Genomic DNA, 19,336 nt, shown 5'->3' on the forward strand with positions numbered 1-19,336 from the left:
CACGTCTATGATCCAGACTTTGTGTATTTAAGCCTGTTCTGTTTTACTTAATTGTACCAGTCTGCACATACGCACCCTCAGGACAGGACTTTGAAGATGGAAATTAATCACTTGGATTTCATTTAGTCAAAATTGGTTAAAGCGGTAGACGATGGATGGATGGATGGATGGATGGATGGTTAAAGTCTGTTTTCAGTGTGGACTCTTTAGCAACAGTATTGACGTAGCATTGGATTTTGTTATTGTGTCAACACCAGCGACGACCGTAGGCACAGTGAGTGATAGGAGTCACAAGGCTGTAACGGGATACAAAGTGGACAGCGGTGTGCTAGCTTGACAAAAACAACAACACAGTTCCACTCGTAGCCATCCTGGGATGGCTTGGTCAGCTGACCAACCGTGACCCCAGGGAGGTCTTCTTTTGTGAGGCAGGAAGATGTATGGAGGAGCTTTTCTGTTATGTAGGGACTCACTAAACAACACGTCATATGTGCTGACACTTGACTCTTGCATTTGTATTTGTTTTGTAACTGTGTGGCACTGTTGCGCAATACAGGAATTAACTGATAGTTATTTTGAGATAAACGGTGTAAAAATGCACACCAATTATGCCAAGGGGGGGGGGGGGGGTACAGGGGGAACTGTATAAGTAATGGTACGATCATCATCAGCTCTGTATGTACCGGTCTATGTGCTGACAGTATATCTTGCAGTCTTCCTCATACACAGAGACTATCTGTACCGTAGCTGTGTAAAACGCTGAATTCCGTAAAGAACCCATTATAATCGTCTGAGGTCAGTTTGTCCAGCAAAATCGCCTCTTTAGTTTCTTCCAATTCAATTTGTTCTGTTGGCATGGATGTCATATTAACTTGTGCCAACGCATCCAAACAAACATGGAAAATGAATAAACTAATAGAAAGTAAACCCAACATATTAGATCTGCAGTAATACCCTTTCTTTCAACCCAATATACTGATCTAAACCAACCCTTTATGCTTTATGGATACATTGTGCCCATAAAACCCATAAACATGACCTTACCCTACTTTACTTATCTACGTACCAGGGACGGTGCACATTAATCAACATGTCAGCTTCCACATGGATACGAGGTAGTATTATTACTCATGATTGCAGTAGATGTATGTAGGTTGGCAGATGTATAGAAACAAGTGTATGCATGAGAAAACAAAGAATTGTTAAAGTGGTACGGAGAGATGGAGTTACCCGTCAGGCTGACAGGTAGTCGGCCCTCTTTTCTTTACCAACTAATCATGCTGACTATAAATAAATGAAAATGCTAATTATCAAAGCAGTGTTGCAAAATAGAAATAAGTGAGAGAAAGTGTAAAAAAGAGGGACAGAAGTGATTTTGAAGGAGAAATAACACCAGAGATGTTAATTACAGACTGTTGTTAATGGGCACCACTAATGGAACTGCAGATTGTTTTGTTGTTTTTGCAGATCTGTTTAGATGTTTGACACGTCGCCTCTCCATTTCACCCTTTCTATCTTTTTCATTATTCACCTGTTCCAAAAAAGAAGCTGTTTTTGTGACATGATGACTAATGGTGTGTGTCTTGTTTTCGTTCCTGTCAACGCGCTCCCCAACTCGCACTGTGACATGAAATCACTCATGTGTTTGTGAATGAGACGAGCCATTGTGCTTTGCATGTTAAGCACATGCACACACACATAGAGACACACACAGGTACACACACAGGTACACGCATAAACCTCGGCAAAGATGGTCAACATGCATTAAAGTGATACTCGTGCATACAAGTGTTAGTGTTTTCCTGGGAACTGGTGCTGAAGCTTCAACTAGATGTAATGAGAGCTAATGGAGTCTGACTGTTTGTCTCCGTCCTTTACTTGTGCCTTCACCTGCCTCCCCTCTTTCATTATATCTCTCTTGCCGTCCTTCGCTCCACCGCGCCATTTCCTCCTATCTCTTTGTCCTCGTCTGACACTATCCTGAGTCCTACTTCTATCCCCACAGGCTATATTCTGCAGCCACGTGACTGGTCTTCCACGCTGGGCCCAAGTTTATTGCATGCACCGCCTCCTCTCTTTGTCCTCATTTAGTTCTCTCCCTCTCACTTGACCTCTCCCTCTCTCACACATAGGATTACTCCGTATTGTTTGTCCAGCCCAGATCTCTCCGTTTAAGCGTAACGATACCAAAAACATACGGACCATGTGGTTGTTGCATCGGACATTTCCATCTCTTTTTGCGTTTAGAGTCTTTTCCTTGTATCTTCTACAGTTTTTTTTTTTTTTTTACTTTCCCTCTTTCATCCACCGTCAGACCCTTGAATTCAAACTAATTTCTCATTTCCATTCACCATGTTTCAGATTCTAGTATTGGCTTGTATTGGTAAATAATATTACATTGTGTTTACTGTTCCCTGGTATTGCGTGAGTCAGAAAAGAAACATTGAACTGAAGACAGAATCAAAGCCCTTAAAGATACAATAAAATGAACATATTAACTTCCTGTAGGGATGGATGATATGGCCAAAATCTTTAAAAGCATATGTGGCCGACTGGTGCATATCGTACCGCTCTCCCCTCGTTTCCTGTCTGTGTCTTCACCATCAACTATCTACAAATCTTGAGTAGATAAATAAGAGTGTCTAAATAATAAAGTAAATTGTGAGTACATTCAAAAACTAACTTTAGGCCACTAAAACTACTTGATTAACATATTAATCACACAGAAATATTAAATATGTGTGAAGGTGTGGTAGAAACCTGAACCACAGAAAAGATGCACATCAAATATTAACATACAAAAATCAGGACTACATTTGAAATATTAGTGTTTAAATAATTTACGTGTATAATAAGTCTAGCAGTATAGTGAAAACAAGAGTAATGCAGGAGTAATTGCCGTATTCACAGTAGGAACAACAGTTTCCCAGAGTGATCATTTAATTTTCTATATCAAATGTTTGACATTTTCAAGTCTCTTTGTACAAACTAGACAATAACACAGAGACATCCATGAAATGTGCGTTTTCATTCCACAAGATGACGCCACAAAATTTGATAGAAAACTGAGCGAGGGATGTTTTATACAAAGGAAAATGAAGATTCTTGTTAACAAAATGATATATAATACAGATTTAGCTCATAGGCCTGGTTTTAGATCTCACTTTAATAACAAATGTACAGATTTGGAGAATTTTGTCAAAGAGTGGTGTGCACTTGGTTCTTTTCTTGCAAATGGTCCATGTGGTTTGATCAGTTCAGCTGAAACATATTCATGAGGTCACATCAGCATGTGCATTAAGGTATAATTAAAGACTCAGCCCAGAGTCCGTCAGTCCTGTGTGAGCATATTATACACATCACTGATCAAACCTACGCGATGCACTGTTCCTTTCATCCTCCATCAATTCTGTCCTCTCCCTTTTGACCTCCTTAAAGTATCCTCATCACTTCAGAGGATCTTTCTGTACAGATTGATATGGATTAGCTTGCTCACAGTCTCGACCCTTCGGTGTGTGTGTTACCCTACTGCTGTTTATTTCATAGGGTGGAAAAATTAGAACTTTCATCTTAGCGGTATTAAATGTATCAGTCATTTCTTAGCCTCGGGCAAATAACCCTCTCTCTGTCATTAATTCTCCCATTAACGTTGTTATTTCACCAACATTAATATTTTGTGCTTGATGCAGTTGTGTGCGTGTCTGCCGAGTCATTTAGCCAATAGCTGCGAGAGTGTGGCTGTCGATGCTTTTTGCTGAATATGCTAATAGCCTGACACCTGTTTGTATAAGAGGGAAACACACACCTCCCCATCAAACACAGACTCAAACACTCCCACACAACACACGAGCAGAGGACACAAACTGATTTTGAAGCTTTGGGGCAAGGTTGGTGAAATTCATGGGTGCACACAGACAAACACACAACGGTATAAAAGATGAGGAATGTGTACCACTCGAGGAGCAAGGCGAGCAGTGTCAACCGGCCTCTGACGTCTTCTCTCTTTTGTTCTTTTCTCGGCAGTGATGGAGCCCATGACGGTGACGACGTCGGTGGTCGGACCGGACGAGTTCGACCGCAACGCCCCGCGGATCTGCGGCGTGTGCGGCGACAAGGCCACCGGCTTCCACTTCAACGCCATGACATGCGAAGGCTGCAAGGGATTCTTCAGGTGGGTGCTGTCCCTGAGTGGAGAATAGAGTGTTGTCTTTGTCGCGTGAGTTTTTAAGTGTGGCAGGTAATTGGGGTTATAGTAGGTGTGTGCGTCTCTTTCCATGCAGAGGTGTTCTCAGTATGCAGTCTTTGTGATTTTTTTTCTTCTCTTTTTTTTTTTTTTGCCAACTTTGAACTGAATTTATACATTTCAATCATTAGTTTAGTTCTGTCACAAATACTCAAGTTTTATCCTTAATATCCTATATTAAGTTTCTGAAATGAGGCTTATTTTTACTTATAGGCGGCACTGACGGACAGCTCTGTTAGAAATACTGCAGGATTCTTTTTGTTGGTCATTTCAGTTTCTCATACATTTAAATCAATCAGTCATAACCTAGAACATTATTTCTGTATCAATGAGATAAATGTGTTTGTTGAATATCAGCACTATACATTTCTGTAGTTGTTTTAGTGACATGTTACCCAGATGGCAGCCTACACTCTTTGATGTTATGGAGCAGTAGGGTTTTTCCTGCTTTCAGAACAATGTACATTATTCAGTGTATAATCCCTCTGTTTTTTTTGTTCCCCCCCCCTCCTCTTTCTCACTCTCTCACACACACACACACACACACACACACACACACACACACACACACACACACACACACACACACACACACACACACACACACACGTGCTTTTTTCATTCATTAAGTATTGTAAGTAGTTTGAATCCCAGCAGATTAATGTAGAAGACCCTTTTAAACAAACAATTTTTCTAATAATTGGAATGAGCTGGTTCAGGTTTAAAATATATGTACAATACACATTAAATGGGAAAGTGCGTTACTTAGGCTGTGATTCTTGTTCCTGAATCTTATTGCACTTGATATAAAAACATATTCCTTCAAACTAGGATTTTTGACTTGAGTGATTATTTTAGTATAGTTTGCAGTTAACTTTTGGTTCTAAAATGGTTCTAAATACAGATTGTTGCCCCTGGATGGGTTAAAAATATTTGTTTCAAAAAGTCCTTTAGATGATATTGCATTATCATCAACATACAATGTAATATTTGAACCGCCACAGAGCATAAACGATGCTGAATGAGTAATGTATTCGCTCTCCTACAGGCGCAGTATGAAGCGTAAAGCCTCTTTCACCTGTCCATTCAACGGGAGCTGCACCATCACCAAGGACAACCGCCGTCACTGCCAGGCCTGCCGTCTCAAACGCTGCATCGACATCGGCATGATGAAAGAGTGTGAGTAGTTTTTTTTTCTTTCCTCTCTCATTCTAGCATTTCTTATCCCGATTTCGTGAAGTCGTCGCTTGAGATGGCGTTGTGAAGTTAAGCTGTGTATATTTTAGTGCCAACTGTTTTCTGAGTTGATAGCTGGAAGTTAAACACCAAATTATATGAACCTAGACTGAATTTCACTTTGTTTTCTTGAGGCAAATGACAATAAGAGATAGATCCAGTACTATCGAGGTCACTCTTCTTACCCCATAGACAGATATTTTAATTTGTTTAAAGACTGACTAAATGACGAGATCAGACATGATAATGTCATGCAATTGCCACACATTCTAGGTAAAATGTCCTATTGTTGATACTTTGGTAATAATAAGGCAGGAAGATGTAACGTCTGGGCTTCATCCTTTTGACGTAATATGCATTCAGGCATCTGAAGTTGTTTCTGATGCTATTTCAGGATCCATGCTTCGCTTGAAACCCGCAGCCATTGCTGCATCATATACAGTTACCTCTTTGTTTTTATTTTTGTGCACTATTTATTTTAGCCAGTGCCATATTTCAACACATTCCGCATCTTATTATTACACGTAAAGACAGTTGGAGAACGGCACCCTACAGTCCTGTTTATTTGACCCCCCCCCCGTTTTTTGTTAACCATAAAGTAAAACAATACTTCCGCTACAATCCAGCATTTAAATCAATGCAAAAGTCAAAGTCAAAAAGTATAACCTTGTTATTTGCAAACAATATTTTTTCCACTGTTTTATTGATGCTCTTCCATCATCATTATTACAAATATATCTAATATGCATTGATTTTATTGTCTTTATTTGCTTTCTAATACTCTGTGTGAGTACGGAAAAACTCAATAAATGCATTTTTAGATGTACCAACTGCCTGGAGAGATTAGTGTCAGGTTGGCTGGTGCAAGCAGTAAACTGGTTTCCTGCTTGCATAACATATCATCTAATATTTAAAGACAATTCAGGGAGAACAGCAGCCAATAGAATCAATGGTAGGGTGTAAATTGATCTGATTTGAAACAAGCACACAGGATATGGATATACATGCATAAGGCAGGCTGTACCATATGGCAAACTGAGGCTTGGGATAAATTTAATTAATTAATTAAAGGTAATGTATTTAATCCATCTTTTATCCTACCAGATGGGGTTTCCTTCATCAGTGTGGTTTAGATGGTGTTAATCAAAGTCAAGTCATTTATCGTAACATGGCATTGTTTTATTTTTGAAAGGCTGTTTGACGCAGTTCTGCTCTTAACCATGTTGGCTATGCATACTGTACCAGGCTGTAATACGAGTAGAAGGCAGCGTGTGAAGAGAAAATGAGACATCACCTAGATCCCGTGTTAACACAAAATGACACATCTTGTCACAACTGATTCATAATTAATTAACTCTTTATACTGTATGCAAATTCTAATTATCCGGTAGTTATTACTTCAGCAGTTCTGCCTCACACCTATTCCAAACATTGAGGAAGTACCGCTTTTCTTCATCACAGGGTGGCAAGCCATTGTGCGACTGAATTTTAACAAACCAATAGGAAGTAGCACTAGCAGCAGTGCTTCAGCATAACCATGACAAGTAGTATATGAAAAGAGGAGAATGAGAGAGACAGAAGGGAGGAAGAAGGCTGGGGCGAGGGTGGGGGTTAAAGTCCTGTTCAACGATGTCTTTCTTCAAAGAGACACACAATGGTCTGGCCTATATTTCCATTCACAGAGAGACAGTGTGTTTGTGCGAAACAGAGATGACGCAGAGCAGGGTTCAGACCATCGCCTGTATATAAGAAGTAGCTGGTCACTCCGATGTCACCCATTTGTTCGTGGACTACTCGAAGCCTCGAGTATGGCATTTTGGCCATCGCCATCTTTGTTTTTTGTAACTTGAAGTGAAACAAAAGGGTGGAGCTAAGTACAACCGAACGCTGAATACGGCATTTTTAGGCGACCAAAAAGGTTTCATTTAACTTTCTGGAACAGAAAACACACTGTGAAAGGGTTTAAGATGAGAGGGTTTAAGTTCTAAGATAAACACAGACAACCACCAAACTCGACAACACCAACATACCTGTCAATCACAAGGGAGCCCCGCCTAAAGCACACCGTGCTTTATCGTCTATTTGACTCTAAATGGGATCGTAATTTACAAAATAAACATCATGCTGTATTGAAGAAGACTTGAAACTAGAGATTGAGACCATAAACGCATCAGGAAAATGTTTACTGAGTTAATAAATCAAGTTTTTTCATAGACTTCTATACAATCTGACTTATTTTTGCAACCAGTGGAGCCCCTACTGACTATTGGAGAGAATGCCAGTTAAAGCCACTGGTTCAGACTGCTGATGACCACAAATGGCCACATGACACTGAGACTAAACACTGAGACTTGTCAGTATAAAATGGTCTCTTTGTTTCTCACAGCTAGCTTTCATGCGTGTGGGTTGAAGGAAGTCCGCTGCACTCACTGCTGAGTATTACACTGTACATTTCCCTACCTAGAGAACTTTCAAGGCAACAGCTTTGTTCATATTCTTTACTGCCTGTACAAAACCTGACCTTCAGAAATAACGAGGCTGTTTCAAGAATGTTGCATTAATGCCAACTGCAAGGGCAGAATCCCTCCAGGGTGGCGCTGAAAAGAAAGCAGGATGATATGCTAGCAATTAGTGCTTTTTAAGAGCGTGAATTCACATTATTGAGTCGTCTGAAGGCATCTTTAAAATAGCTGCATACTTCTGCGCTCTTGTAGACATGTAACTAATCATTTATATCCTAGTGTTGTACCACTTTATGCAGTGCAAACCAGTGTTCATTTTAGTTCAGAAGAAAAATGAATCGGTAATGTTCAGAAATGTACTGGCATGACTGTGGGGATGTTGGCACACTCATTAATTTAATATGGCTTTGCCCTGATGTAAAACTGATATATTTCCCTCCATGATAAATGTAATGAATTAGGAAAACTGCTTGAGAATGTTAAGCAAAAAGCAATCGGAGACCCTTATTAAATCTGCATTCCTTGCTTTAAATTGGGCAATCTTTATTAACTGGATAATACAGAAATGGACTTTGGATAACTGGCGCAAATGTCGCAAAAATAAATAAATAAAGTGCCGTCCTGTTCTACTGTGTAGATGTGGCCTTGTGCAGCTGCCCAGTTTATTTGGCTATTTTAAGATAAATAAATGCAGTAGGTCACGGTCGATGTGCCATCTTTGCCTTATTTCCTGTGTATCCATGACGCTGTGTTTACTCTTGTTGCGTTACTGTATCCCCATAATCAGAGACGCAAACAAAACAAGGACAGTGTGCCCTAAAAATTAAAATCCATGCTGAGGCCAGGATGAAGGTGTGACGCGTAGTGTTGATCGGTGGAACGTTGACTCCCAACCAATTATAGACCTAGACTCTTTGTTTCTCAGCTGGAGCTGGGTCCAAACACAGAGACAGAGTTCTTAAAGAAGACATTTATACAAGTCACAGGACCAAAGGCATACTCGTACACAAAACAAACACAAGACAACAACAAGGAAATTAATTTGGACCAGACATAAGTTGCTCATCTGACAGAATACTGACATTAAGGAAAACACAAGAATGCATTGTGCTTGTCTCCCGTGTCGGTCTTCTGAGCAAACAGTTACTTGTTTGTGCGTTTCATCAGTCTCACTTTGAAGCTTGTGACCGCACCACAGTTGTGACAAGCTTGTGAAGGGACTTTCTCATCTATGCCAAATACATTTATATTGTCATTAAATGACAGTATCCTGCGGCACCGGCAGATAAGTGTACTCGTACTAAAATAATACGTAGGATAACTTTTTTTGCATAACATTTTTGTGGCTTCTTCTTTTAACCTAGATTTTCTAATGTGAAGTTGACGAGTCTGAATACAAAAATCCATTGCCATTAGAATTATCTTTCAGGAGGTGTTCATGCGTCGTTTGGATGCTATAGAATGCATCGTTGAGGATTCATTACCATTCAGTTCTTGTGTGTGTTTGTTTGGCTTTTATGCTGTCCTCACTTCATATTGTCAGCTTTGTCTGAGCTTCAACACTATTCAGTTAGGTGTGTGTGTGTGTGTGTGTGTGTGTGTGTGTGTTCTCTGTGAGTCTGCCAGCTGAGTTTGTAGTAAACCCCCCTGTGCTGTCCTTGTTTGACAGAGTTTAGAGAGATGCCAGGAAAAAGAACCTCACTGCTTGTGAGTGTGAGCGTATGTATTTGCATGCTTGCCGTGTTCCCGGTGTTTGAGGGTGTGTATTCATAACATTCTTCATTCTTTTGTATTCCGTCTCTTTGACAACCTTTACACCTGCATTACCATAAGTGCCCGATGCTTAATTTATAGTTTGATGGACATGTCTAACGAACGTGTTTCTATACATACATACATACAAAAAAAAAAGAAGCTTGGTGTCCCATAATATTCATCTTATCTTTTAAGGCTTAGTCATGGGATGCAGGTTTTTATGAAGTTTTTTTTCTGGCGTTGCATTGTAAAAAAAACAAAACAAGTGGTAATATCTATTTAGAATGTTTTTAAATTACAAGCCCCCTCTCGCATTGTCACACAGATCTAGACAGCCTAGAAATTAGAAATTATGCGTAAAATTAGTTATAAATTTCATTCCGAGTTGCATCAAGTGCTAAATCTAACTTGCCTTAAAATGAAGGAACGCTGTTTTCATATTTGAAAGAAACCAGACAGTTACAGTTGAAAATAAGCTCTCTGCATGTTCTACTCACCCTTGCAATATGGCAGATTTATTAAGGCAGTAACTCAACCAGCAAATGAATTGCAAATGAAGGAAAGAGGTTTGTGAGTGGTTAGACTAAAGCCCACATAAAGACATATTTAAATTGCTAAGTAGACACAATCAAGTATCACAAATACGTTTGTACCCCACGTCTTTCTGCCACCATGCACATTGCCCTGATGCCTGACTGACCTGAATTTACCTCTTGGAACATCACACTTCCAGGGCAGCAGTGGAATAATATTAGCCACACACCAAATCTTGACATGTATCACACCAAATCTGAACAGCATCCATTGTGTTTAACTGGTCGCTCGGCTGGTTAATGAGTAAACCCGCTGTGAACCCAGGGCCTCCACTACAGCGAGACTCTGCCTTTCCTTCCATGTCAGTGTCTCTGGCATTACTGGTGTTGACCATTACCCCCCCCCCCCCCCCCCCCCCGACTCTGTTTGCCTTTCTTTCTGTCTTTCCCTCTATGCTCGTCTCTCCACCACATCACAGCATCCAATCAGTCACTTTCTAAACAGCAAACTTTCTTTTGGTAAACTGTTGAGCGTCTGCCAAGCACTGTGGGGTGGTCAAGATGTTCCTTTTGATGGTCTGTTGTTTTTTGTGGACTCCCACCTTAATGATGCCAACCAGGGCTCAAACTTGGCTGGGGATGGACTGGTTCAATCATGTCCCGGCCTTAGAATATCTGTTTTGATGGCCCTTGCCAAACGTTGACCAAAAACTGTGCCTATTCATGATTGGGCTTCATGCTGCATTCTTGGATGTCCTCACCACAAGGAGTGGTTCGAGACAGTCCGCCTCTGGCTTGGGACTGGACGGACATTAGAGCGCAGCCAAAGCCTAATTAATGACGGTGGGTTAAATGAGATGAAAGCCAAGTAAATCCTTTGGTTAGCTGAGCAGTCAGATTCATTCAGTTGCCTTTTTAAGTCTGTGTAGCCAAACTGTTGTTGTTGGTGTCTGCGTCGCCACATTATGCGGTTATGTAACGCAGCTCCTGTGGTTGCAATCCAGGGTGCAATCACTGAAAATCCCCTTCAAATATAGTTGTTTACAGCTTCCAGGAAAACAACCAGTATTTAGTCTGAGCTGACCACATCATCTGAGCACTATTCAATTTAGAGTCATCCATGCCTTCTCATCGGTCTACCAAATTAGCAGTTACTGTAAAGTATGTATTTATTTGGTGTATGTTTTCCTTTGATCCAAATATGTGCTTACTATTGTCAAGGCTAAAGTTGTAGCAACATATGTTTTGACATTTTAGCATTTGGTAACAGATAAACCATTTAGAAATGTCTGTTTTTAGAGTAGACACTACAGGTGCATAGGGTAACAAATGTAACTAATAAGAAATCAACATGAAACTTCCCCAGTTGATTATTTACATTAAGATAGTTATTTTGTTTTAGAAGTTTATCTGTTTAAATATGCAAATGAGGCATTATCTTATTAAATGTGCATTCATTTCCAGAAGATAAATCTGCACATTGAATCCATTGAAGCCAGGTTCAAAATTGTGTTTCATTTTGTTGACATATTAGTCAAAGGCCTTTACAGAGTAACTTGTAGATATCCCTTTGTATCACTCCATACATCAGAACATACTATCAGCAGCCATAAAACAAGAAATCAATATTTCTAAAATAAAATAAATAAATAAAAAGAATATCGGGCTATAAATGATATGTGAACAAAGCCCTTTGTAAGAACCTTCAGAATATAGAGAGGAAAGAAACTGGAACGTTTGGTGTGTAAGATATGTATTGTAAAAGTCTACACATTTAGCAAGACCCTACAGGTGAAGACGAATAAAAACATGCAACTAATATACATCACCATGAAACTTCCCCAGTTATTTCCATTAAGACAATTATTTTCTGTATTACAAGTCTTCTGAAAAGTTATGTTTAAATATACAAATTAGGCATTATGTAACGCTAACTTTTGGTGAATTTAAGAGAAAACTACAGACACAAATAGACAAAGTTAGTAAACAAACCCACCTAATTGTGTAGTTTTGGATGTTTTCGTTCCACTAGTTCCACTAAGACATGTTGTGGAAGCGAAATATCCCACACTCTCAAAATTGACCAGTGCATGAAAAAACAATGCGTTCGCTTTAACAGATGAAGACATTAAAACAGTTCAACCAGTAAAAAGCTCATTTAGAAGACGTCACTACAGCAGACAAAATAGGGTATAGAGATTGTATCCTGCATTCAAAGTGTAAATGTCATCCCTATAAACATAAACAAATAGCATCATCTGATGAAGCTAAATCTAATGTCAGTTAAGTGAGAATAGTGAGACCGTGTCTCTGTTGCTGCCAGACTGTGTGTGTGTGTGTGTGTGTGTGTGTGTGTGTGTGTGTGTGTGTGTGTGTGTGTATTATGACCTCATGGCTCTGGGCCTGTCTCTCTTTGGCAGTCATGCTGTTTGTCTGTCTGTCTGTCTGCACAGTTGAGTGCTTCATGGGTAATCGGTCACCATGGCAGAGTCAAAAAGATAATATGGGCCGAGGCATTCAGGGGTCAGTGCATTAGTCCAGCAGTGACTTCAGACCTGGAGGACAAGAATACTAACTGTAAAAATACATTGTCTGTTATTTTATTGAGCTGTATTTCTATATTCTGGGCTTTCTTTGTTCTCTTTGTGCTATTTGTAGGATGCCACAATATAATGAATAAGAAAACTGTGCAATTAACTTTATTGCGATCAACATATGAAATGTGGTTCGGCAAATAGTGTATCCTTTTTTTTTTTTTTGGTTCAGTGGCAAATGTTTACTCTGAAAAAATAAGTGTACAGTTCCCCCTGTGTGGTGTTAGCTCTGCATTATCTGCACAGTTTCCTGTGTGTACTGGGAAGCTTGCAATGTGTTCTTATGTCATCAGTGTTTGTTGTTGCTGACGACAATAACGCTCCTCGTGCTTCTTTGTCTGCGTTTAACAGAAACATTGTGTTCTGACAGCAAATGGTAGACAAACACGTACCTGAATACACTCTGAAAGTTGTGGCTGTTTTCGTTCACTTTGTTCTTTTTACAATGAGCATTTACAGGCACTTATTTTTGACATATAGAATCTTAACAACTTAATTAAAAGAATGACAGTGATACAGGGTTTAAATGTGTTTCAATTTAAGTAATAAACCCGCTCTTTTTTTTCCTTACAAAGTGGTCTAACAAGAAATGTAACACAGACCACCTCATTACAGATGTCACATCCACACGGAACATTTGAACCGCCTGTTTTTCATCTTTATAAAATCTCTGCAGGCTCTGCTTGTATTCCAGGGTTTCCTGTTTCACACCACGAGTGGCTACTCTGCAACACACATCCAGATGTTTGTTATTCAGACGTCTTTAAAAGAAAAATATTGCACTGCAGGAATTGTGTGTTGGTTTAGAGTTTGGGCATTCTCCCTGTGAGTGTTGAAAATAGCCTTTCCACGACAGAGCAAGAGCTCCAGAGAATCGGCCCTGTGAGGTAACATTTAAATTGACTTCATGGGTGCTGCAGGAATTAGTTCTAAAACCCAGAAATGAGTAAAATACATTCACTTCCTGTTCCCTTGTCTCAAAGTATTTAGTTTTTTATGGGTTTCTGGTTAGGTGCCTCAAATAAGGTCTGTGGTTATCAAAAGCTTAATAGATTTTCAAGCATTGTTTTACGACATAAAACACGTCAGTAAATACCCCACTTGTCTTAAAAAAAGTGGCTAAATAAAATTGCAGATTTTGTTGAAGACATTAAATGTCATCACTAGTCTGCCTTAACGGCCTCATTGTGTTTTATACTCCCGTTCTTGCAAAATATTCCAACTCAACAACTTGTAGATTTATCAATTTAAGTTTTCCAATTGTAGTTTTGTTTGATTGTCGCACAATTAAATTACAAGTTGGAAGCTTAGTGGTGGTGATCTTAAAGCCATGCGACGTGGTGTAGTTTGTTTAACTTAATTGAAAAGTGGTGTTCGTTTGTGAAGATTATTTAACAAAGCATGTAAGTATAATAAACTTTAGTTTGCCAAAGACCTTATTTTCTGCAATAATCCAAAATCTAACGTAAAAATCCCATTGGCTTGTCGAGGGCACCAGGGTGATGCTGACCTCCGGGTCGGCCTACACAAACATGTCATCCCCGCAGCTCTATAGACTGCGGTTGCTAGTTTGACTAACTCAGTGTTTCTGTTATTTTTTCATTTTTCTCTTACTTTTAAAAGACTTTTTTATTGAAACGTATAAAAACACTTTAAATCATAATATTAATTCTTTATGTCTCGTAGTGCATTGGGTTTTAAATCCAATGGAGATAGATGTAAATCTGTTGTGATCCGTGATAAATAATGAGTGCTGTAAATGTAAGCTTTCAAAGTAATGTAATTCTCTGAGACACGTGGAAGTGGCATGCAAACCCATGAATTCCCAAAAGATCCTCTCCTCTAGTCAAACCTAAGAGAGTCACTATAAACAGTATGTCCAATCCATTCTGCACCACTGTTCCACTCTGCCTGCAGTCTCTGCTCCTGCAGCATGAATAAGGCAAGAGGCACTTAAACATCCAACACCCACCGCATCAGCCGTATAAAAAGGCAGCAGACAGCCTTTTCTGCGTGCCAAGCTCAGGAGATGTATGGTTCATGTAAATATTTGGAGCTTACATTACAGCTCCTTCACTTAGTTTTGAAAGCTAACCTTGTTTAACTGCTGACAAGTAGCACTTTTTTTTTTTCTTAAAGCCACAATCCATCCTAAAAGTGAATTCATCCGAAGTAATGAATAGAATAAAACCACACAACCAGGATTGAGGTCATGTCCATATATCGTACCATCAAATAGATAATCGTAATTTTACTGTGTTTTCTTTTTTTCTTGAAACTCGTAATTAGGGGGAAAATCACCGCATTAAAGCAAGATGTGCAAATACCTGGCTTGATTAAAATACCTCCAAAACATAATAAAAAAACCAATAACACTAAAAAATGTAAATGACTCCCTGGAAAATCATGAAATGAAACTATTTGAGCTACCTTAAGGAGAGGACAACGAGCTGATACCAGCCACTAGGACTTCACACACTAGGCCTTTATTACATATGGACTAAGGGATTCCCTGCAGAAATGTTTTATATTTTGATCTTTATTATTATTATTATTATCCACTTAAACATGAAAACCTTCTTTGATTTGTTGTGGCGCAAACAACAGCACACTTAAAGCTTCTCCAGTCAACATTGTTACCTCTTAGTTCTGTCCTGTGCGTAACAACGTTGTAATGCAGATGGTGTAAAGAGAGTGTGGTGTGACACCACCTGTGAGGACCTGTGCGTGTGTTTACTTTCACTGGATTAGACGCAATGAGAAAAGCCCAGATCAGTTACAACCTTGTGATACACGGGCTGTTAATAGAGTTGCCTCTTGATCCAGGACTGGTGTGCAGCTTTCTGTCTTTTGGTTCTTTTGAGATGGATAAAAAAAAAATCTCTTTCCAAAATACAGATTTGTAATGTTTGCTGCAAGCCATTAGTATGATGAATTAAATGTATAATGAAGGAATCGTTTAAGGCAAGGGGCGTCAAACTCATTTTAGTTCAGGGGCCACATGCAGCACAATTTAATCTCAGGTGGGCCGGACCAGTAACATCACAGCATAATAACCTATAAATAACCACAACTCCAAATGTTTCCCTTCATTTTAGTGCAAAAAATTACAAGTACATTCTGAAGATGTTCAAATGTACTGAACTATCTTTTTACAAAACATTATGAACAACCTGAACTTTCTTAAGAAAAAAAGTTGCAGTTTCAACAATATTATGCCTCAGTTTATCATTTACACATGTGCGTTACAACTTACAGATCACATTATATCTACAAAGGCACAAAACATTTCGTCACAGGTATCTGGAACTGAACAATAAAAGTATTTTACTTTATGATCAAAAGTATTGGATCCGGATTGGACCTTCTGGCGGGCCGCTTGTGGCCCACGGGCCACATGTTAGACACCCTTGGTTTAAGGCATGTGGTAAGGTGTGTTCATTGATGATGTTTACAGATTTATGTTTTATTTAGTTGGGAGCTTTGACATCCCTATTTGTGAATTTGTGTGCTGGTGAGTAAAAAAAGAAGAAGAAGAATAAATCAGTTTATTGCAAGATATATTAATATACCCTCTATTCCATCCTCTACTGTAGTCATCCTGACAGATGAGGAGGTTCAGAGGAAGAAGGACATGATAATGAAGAGGAAAGAGGAGGAGGCGGCCCGCGAGGCCATGAGACCACGTCTGAACGAGGAGCAGGCCCAAATCATCTCCAGTCTGGTGGAAGCTCACCACAAGACTTACGATGCCTCCTATTCTGACTTCTCCCGCTTCAGGGTGAGTTCAGTACAACGTTTCTTCCTTTTGCCAAAACCACATTCACATTATCATCTATGCAGCCCAAAGTCACTTTGTTGTTCACCATAAATATGGGTGGAGCGGGTCACAGATTCATGCTACGGAAGGGAGGGTGCCATGAAGCACGGCATCCGGCCATAATACTACATTTTACTGTGAACGGTTAATTAATGCAGAAGCAACACAAGTTACATACAGCACAGTACTTGTACTTGATATTTACAAGTTAGCAGCCTGCCACCATATAAACTATATTCCTTGGATGTTAAACACTAAAGAACTCATCAAATAAAGGAAAATAAATGTAATAATAGGATTAACCATGTGTTCTGGTTCACCACAGCAGTGCAGACCATGACATCCTCTCTTATTACTGTAATTAACTGAAGTATAAAGTATGTAACTGTACTTACTTTCTACTATGGCCACTGAGAATTTGGTTTAGCTGGATCAACTTTTAGTAACCAGACAGTATAACGGGACACGTATGACGTTTGTTTGGATGTCTAAATGAATGCACCAGTGAGGCTCAGCTAAACATCTTGAAGCTAGTGTTGTTTGTGTGAATCTGGACGTCCAAACCAACTAACCATACGAAGAGAATTAAAGTTACTCGGAGATTTCATTCTCTATAGCAAACCCTTTTGCGATAAACGTTTAATGCAGGTGTGTTGTTGGATATCAGATATCAGTTCTGACTTTAGTCATGGCTCTTTTCCTCGTTTCTTCGGCCATAGTAACCATTTACTCGCCTCTTCCTGTTTTATCTCGATGTTGTCCAGCAACCTGAGGCTCATGAACTGCATTATATGTTTTAAACTAATCAAAATCGGTTATATGTGTAAACTGAACAACTGTTATTTTTTTATATGATTGCATATGTAGTTTTGTTGGCAAGTGGCTATGCCTATATACCATAGCCGCTATGGTATAAGTACAACAAAAAGTATTTTATAGATCCTGGAGGGAGCGATCACATCTACATTCAGTTTTCAAAAATGTATAAAATTTACTTTTCTTGCATTATTGTGTACTTGACTGAGCTCTTCTTAATTGATCAGGTCTTCATATCAGTTAATATCACACAAGACAGATGCACATGTGAGGTGGGTGTGACATAGTCACTGGTGTAATGTGACTGTACTGTGTATGAAGGCAACATGATTCAACACCTCTCCTGTGATCGTGAGAGCTGTAGATGTGTCTGTAGCCACAGATATTTACTTTACACCAACACCTTCAGCCACCATCACCCCGCCTGTGTTGTCAATGCACATGACACTCGTAACACGAGTCGACAAAGGCGTTTATCCGCCCGACAAATGCATCGTCTTTTCTTCTAGATGAAACGTTCTGAGAGCCTCAGAAACCTTTTCCCTTTGTCTGCACTTTATTACTGTCAAGTGTGATTCTAGCACACGCTGTGCAGACAGCCTCAGCCACTCGCGTATTGAGTTGTGGGCGTCACTTTGAACTGTGCGTGAACCTTTAGACATGAAGTAGTCAATCATCTCCGAGCAGTCTAAAAGACTACGGTGTGCTTCGGAAGTGATTAGCAATCGTTTAATAAAGAGGATGCACGCTGAATAAGGACATGACTTTGCCAACAAACTGATATTTGTCATGAAAAACACACATTGTCAAAACACTAAAAAACACTTTTGGTTGCATGGCAACCCACAAAAAAAGTCTAAGTTACCTTCTTAACCCTAACCCTGTTTTACGTAGCAGGATCGCTGATTTGGTGTGTGGAATAAAATGTGGAATCTATGATTCTAATCTGATACACTTTTTTCGTTTTCAGCGATGAAAAACATGTTGTGAACTTATTATTATTATTTACATCTATAATGTTCCATTGCATTGTGTGCGTACAACGCTCGCTGTCTGTGTTTTTGAATAATTAATGTACAGATCAGTCTTAGATTATGCATTTATAAGGGCATGGAGAGAAAAGATTGTGTGGTCACGTTTGATGTCAACACACACAAAGCAGATTACGCCGTCAGTGTCCTTATCTGTCATAATGACAGACGGCCTTCAGGTTTTTCCATCAATGTCAAGAATATTCAGTCAATGCCGAAAAACATTGGCTTAACGTGACCTCTGGTGTGAGGATTATTTGTGCTTGTTGGAGGAGGAGCCCCAGCAGTGCATTGAGTTGAGAATGTATGACATTGATGTATTGTATTGATATAAATATTTGTCTTTCTCTGTGTATTCGCAGCCTCCAGTACGTGAAGGCCCAGTAACACGCAGTGCCAGCAGAGCCGCCTCCCTTCACTCTCTGTCTGATGCCTCCTCTGACTCATTCAACCACTCACCGGGTGAGTCCTCCGCCTCCCGATGTCGTGGCTTTTATTCTTCAGGGTTAACATCACCGTCATAAAGAGCTCTGTTAATTTAAAAACGCATAGACTCGTATGATTTCTTTTTCTTCAGTGAGGCTCCTCACTGCACAGACAAACTTGTGACGGAAAAGTTCTTTGTGTTATGTTATGTATCTGTTATGTGTTAATGTTATATTCATTGTGTATTAAATAGTTTGCTGTCAGACTTAGTGTGTTAGTTTGCACCAAAATGCCAGGATGGGGAGTGATTAGTGCAATTTTGGAAATAGGGAATGTTATTGTTCTTATTTGAAAAATAAAAGGCTTTTAAATTGCCTTTTGTACACAGAAATCACATTTTATGTTATGCATATATGTGCT

General features: G+C 39.4%; 1 protein-coding gene across 2 annotated transcripts in view; it reads left to right on the forward strand.

Annotated features, from left to right (window-relative positions):
• Positions 1–19,336, forward strand: part of LOC115011066 (vitamin D3 receptor A) — a 67,612-nt gene that overhangs the window by 36,548 nt on the left and 11,728 nt on the right. Inside the window, exons 1-5 of one of the 2 annotated variants that reach the window (XM_029436003.1) lie at positions 3,846–3,887; positions 4,024–4,171; positions 5,292–5,422; positions 16,420–16,604; positions 18,853–18,952. In XM_029436003.1, the coding sequence (XP_029291863.1) occupies positions 4,026–4,171; positions 5,292–5,422; positions 16,420–16,604; positions 18,853–18,952 (562 nt within the window). In that variant the 5' untranslated portion in view covers positions 3,846–3,887; positions 4,024–4,025. Of the gene's footprint in view, positions 1–3,845; positions 3,888–4,023; positions 4,172–5,291; positions 5,423–16,419; positions 16,605–18,852; positions 18,953–19,336 lie in introns of those variants that run through there. The other variant, XM_029436002.1, reaches the window with a different exon arrangement.

This window comes from Cottoperca gobio, chromosome 7, assembly GCF_900634415.1.
Source record: "Cottoperca gobio chromosome 7, fCotGob3.1, whole genome shotgun sequence".
In the NCBI taxonomy this organism is placed as follows: domain Eukaryota; kingdom Metazoa; phylum Chordata; class Actinopteri; order Perciformes; family Bovichtidae; genus Cottoperca; species Cottoperca gobio.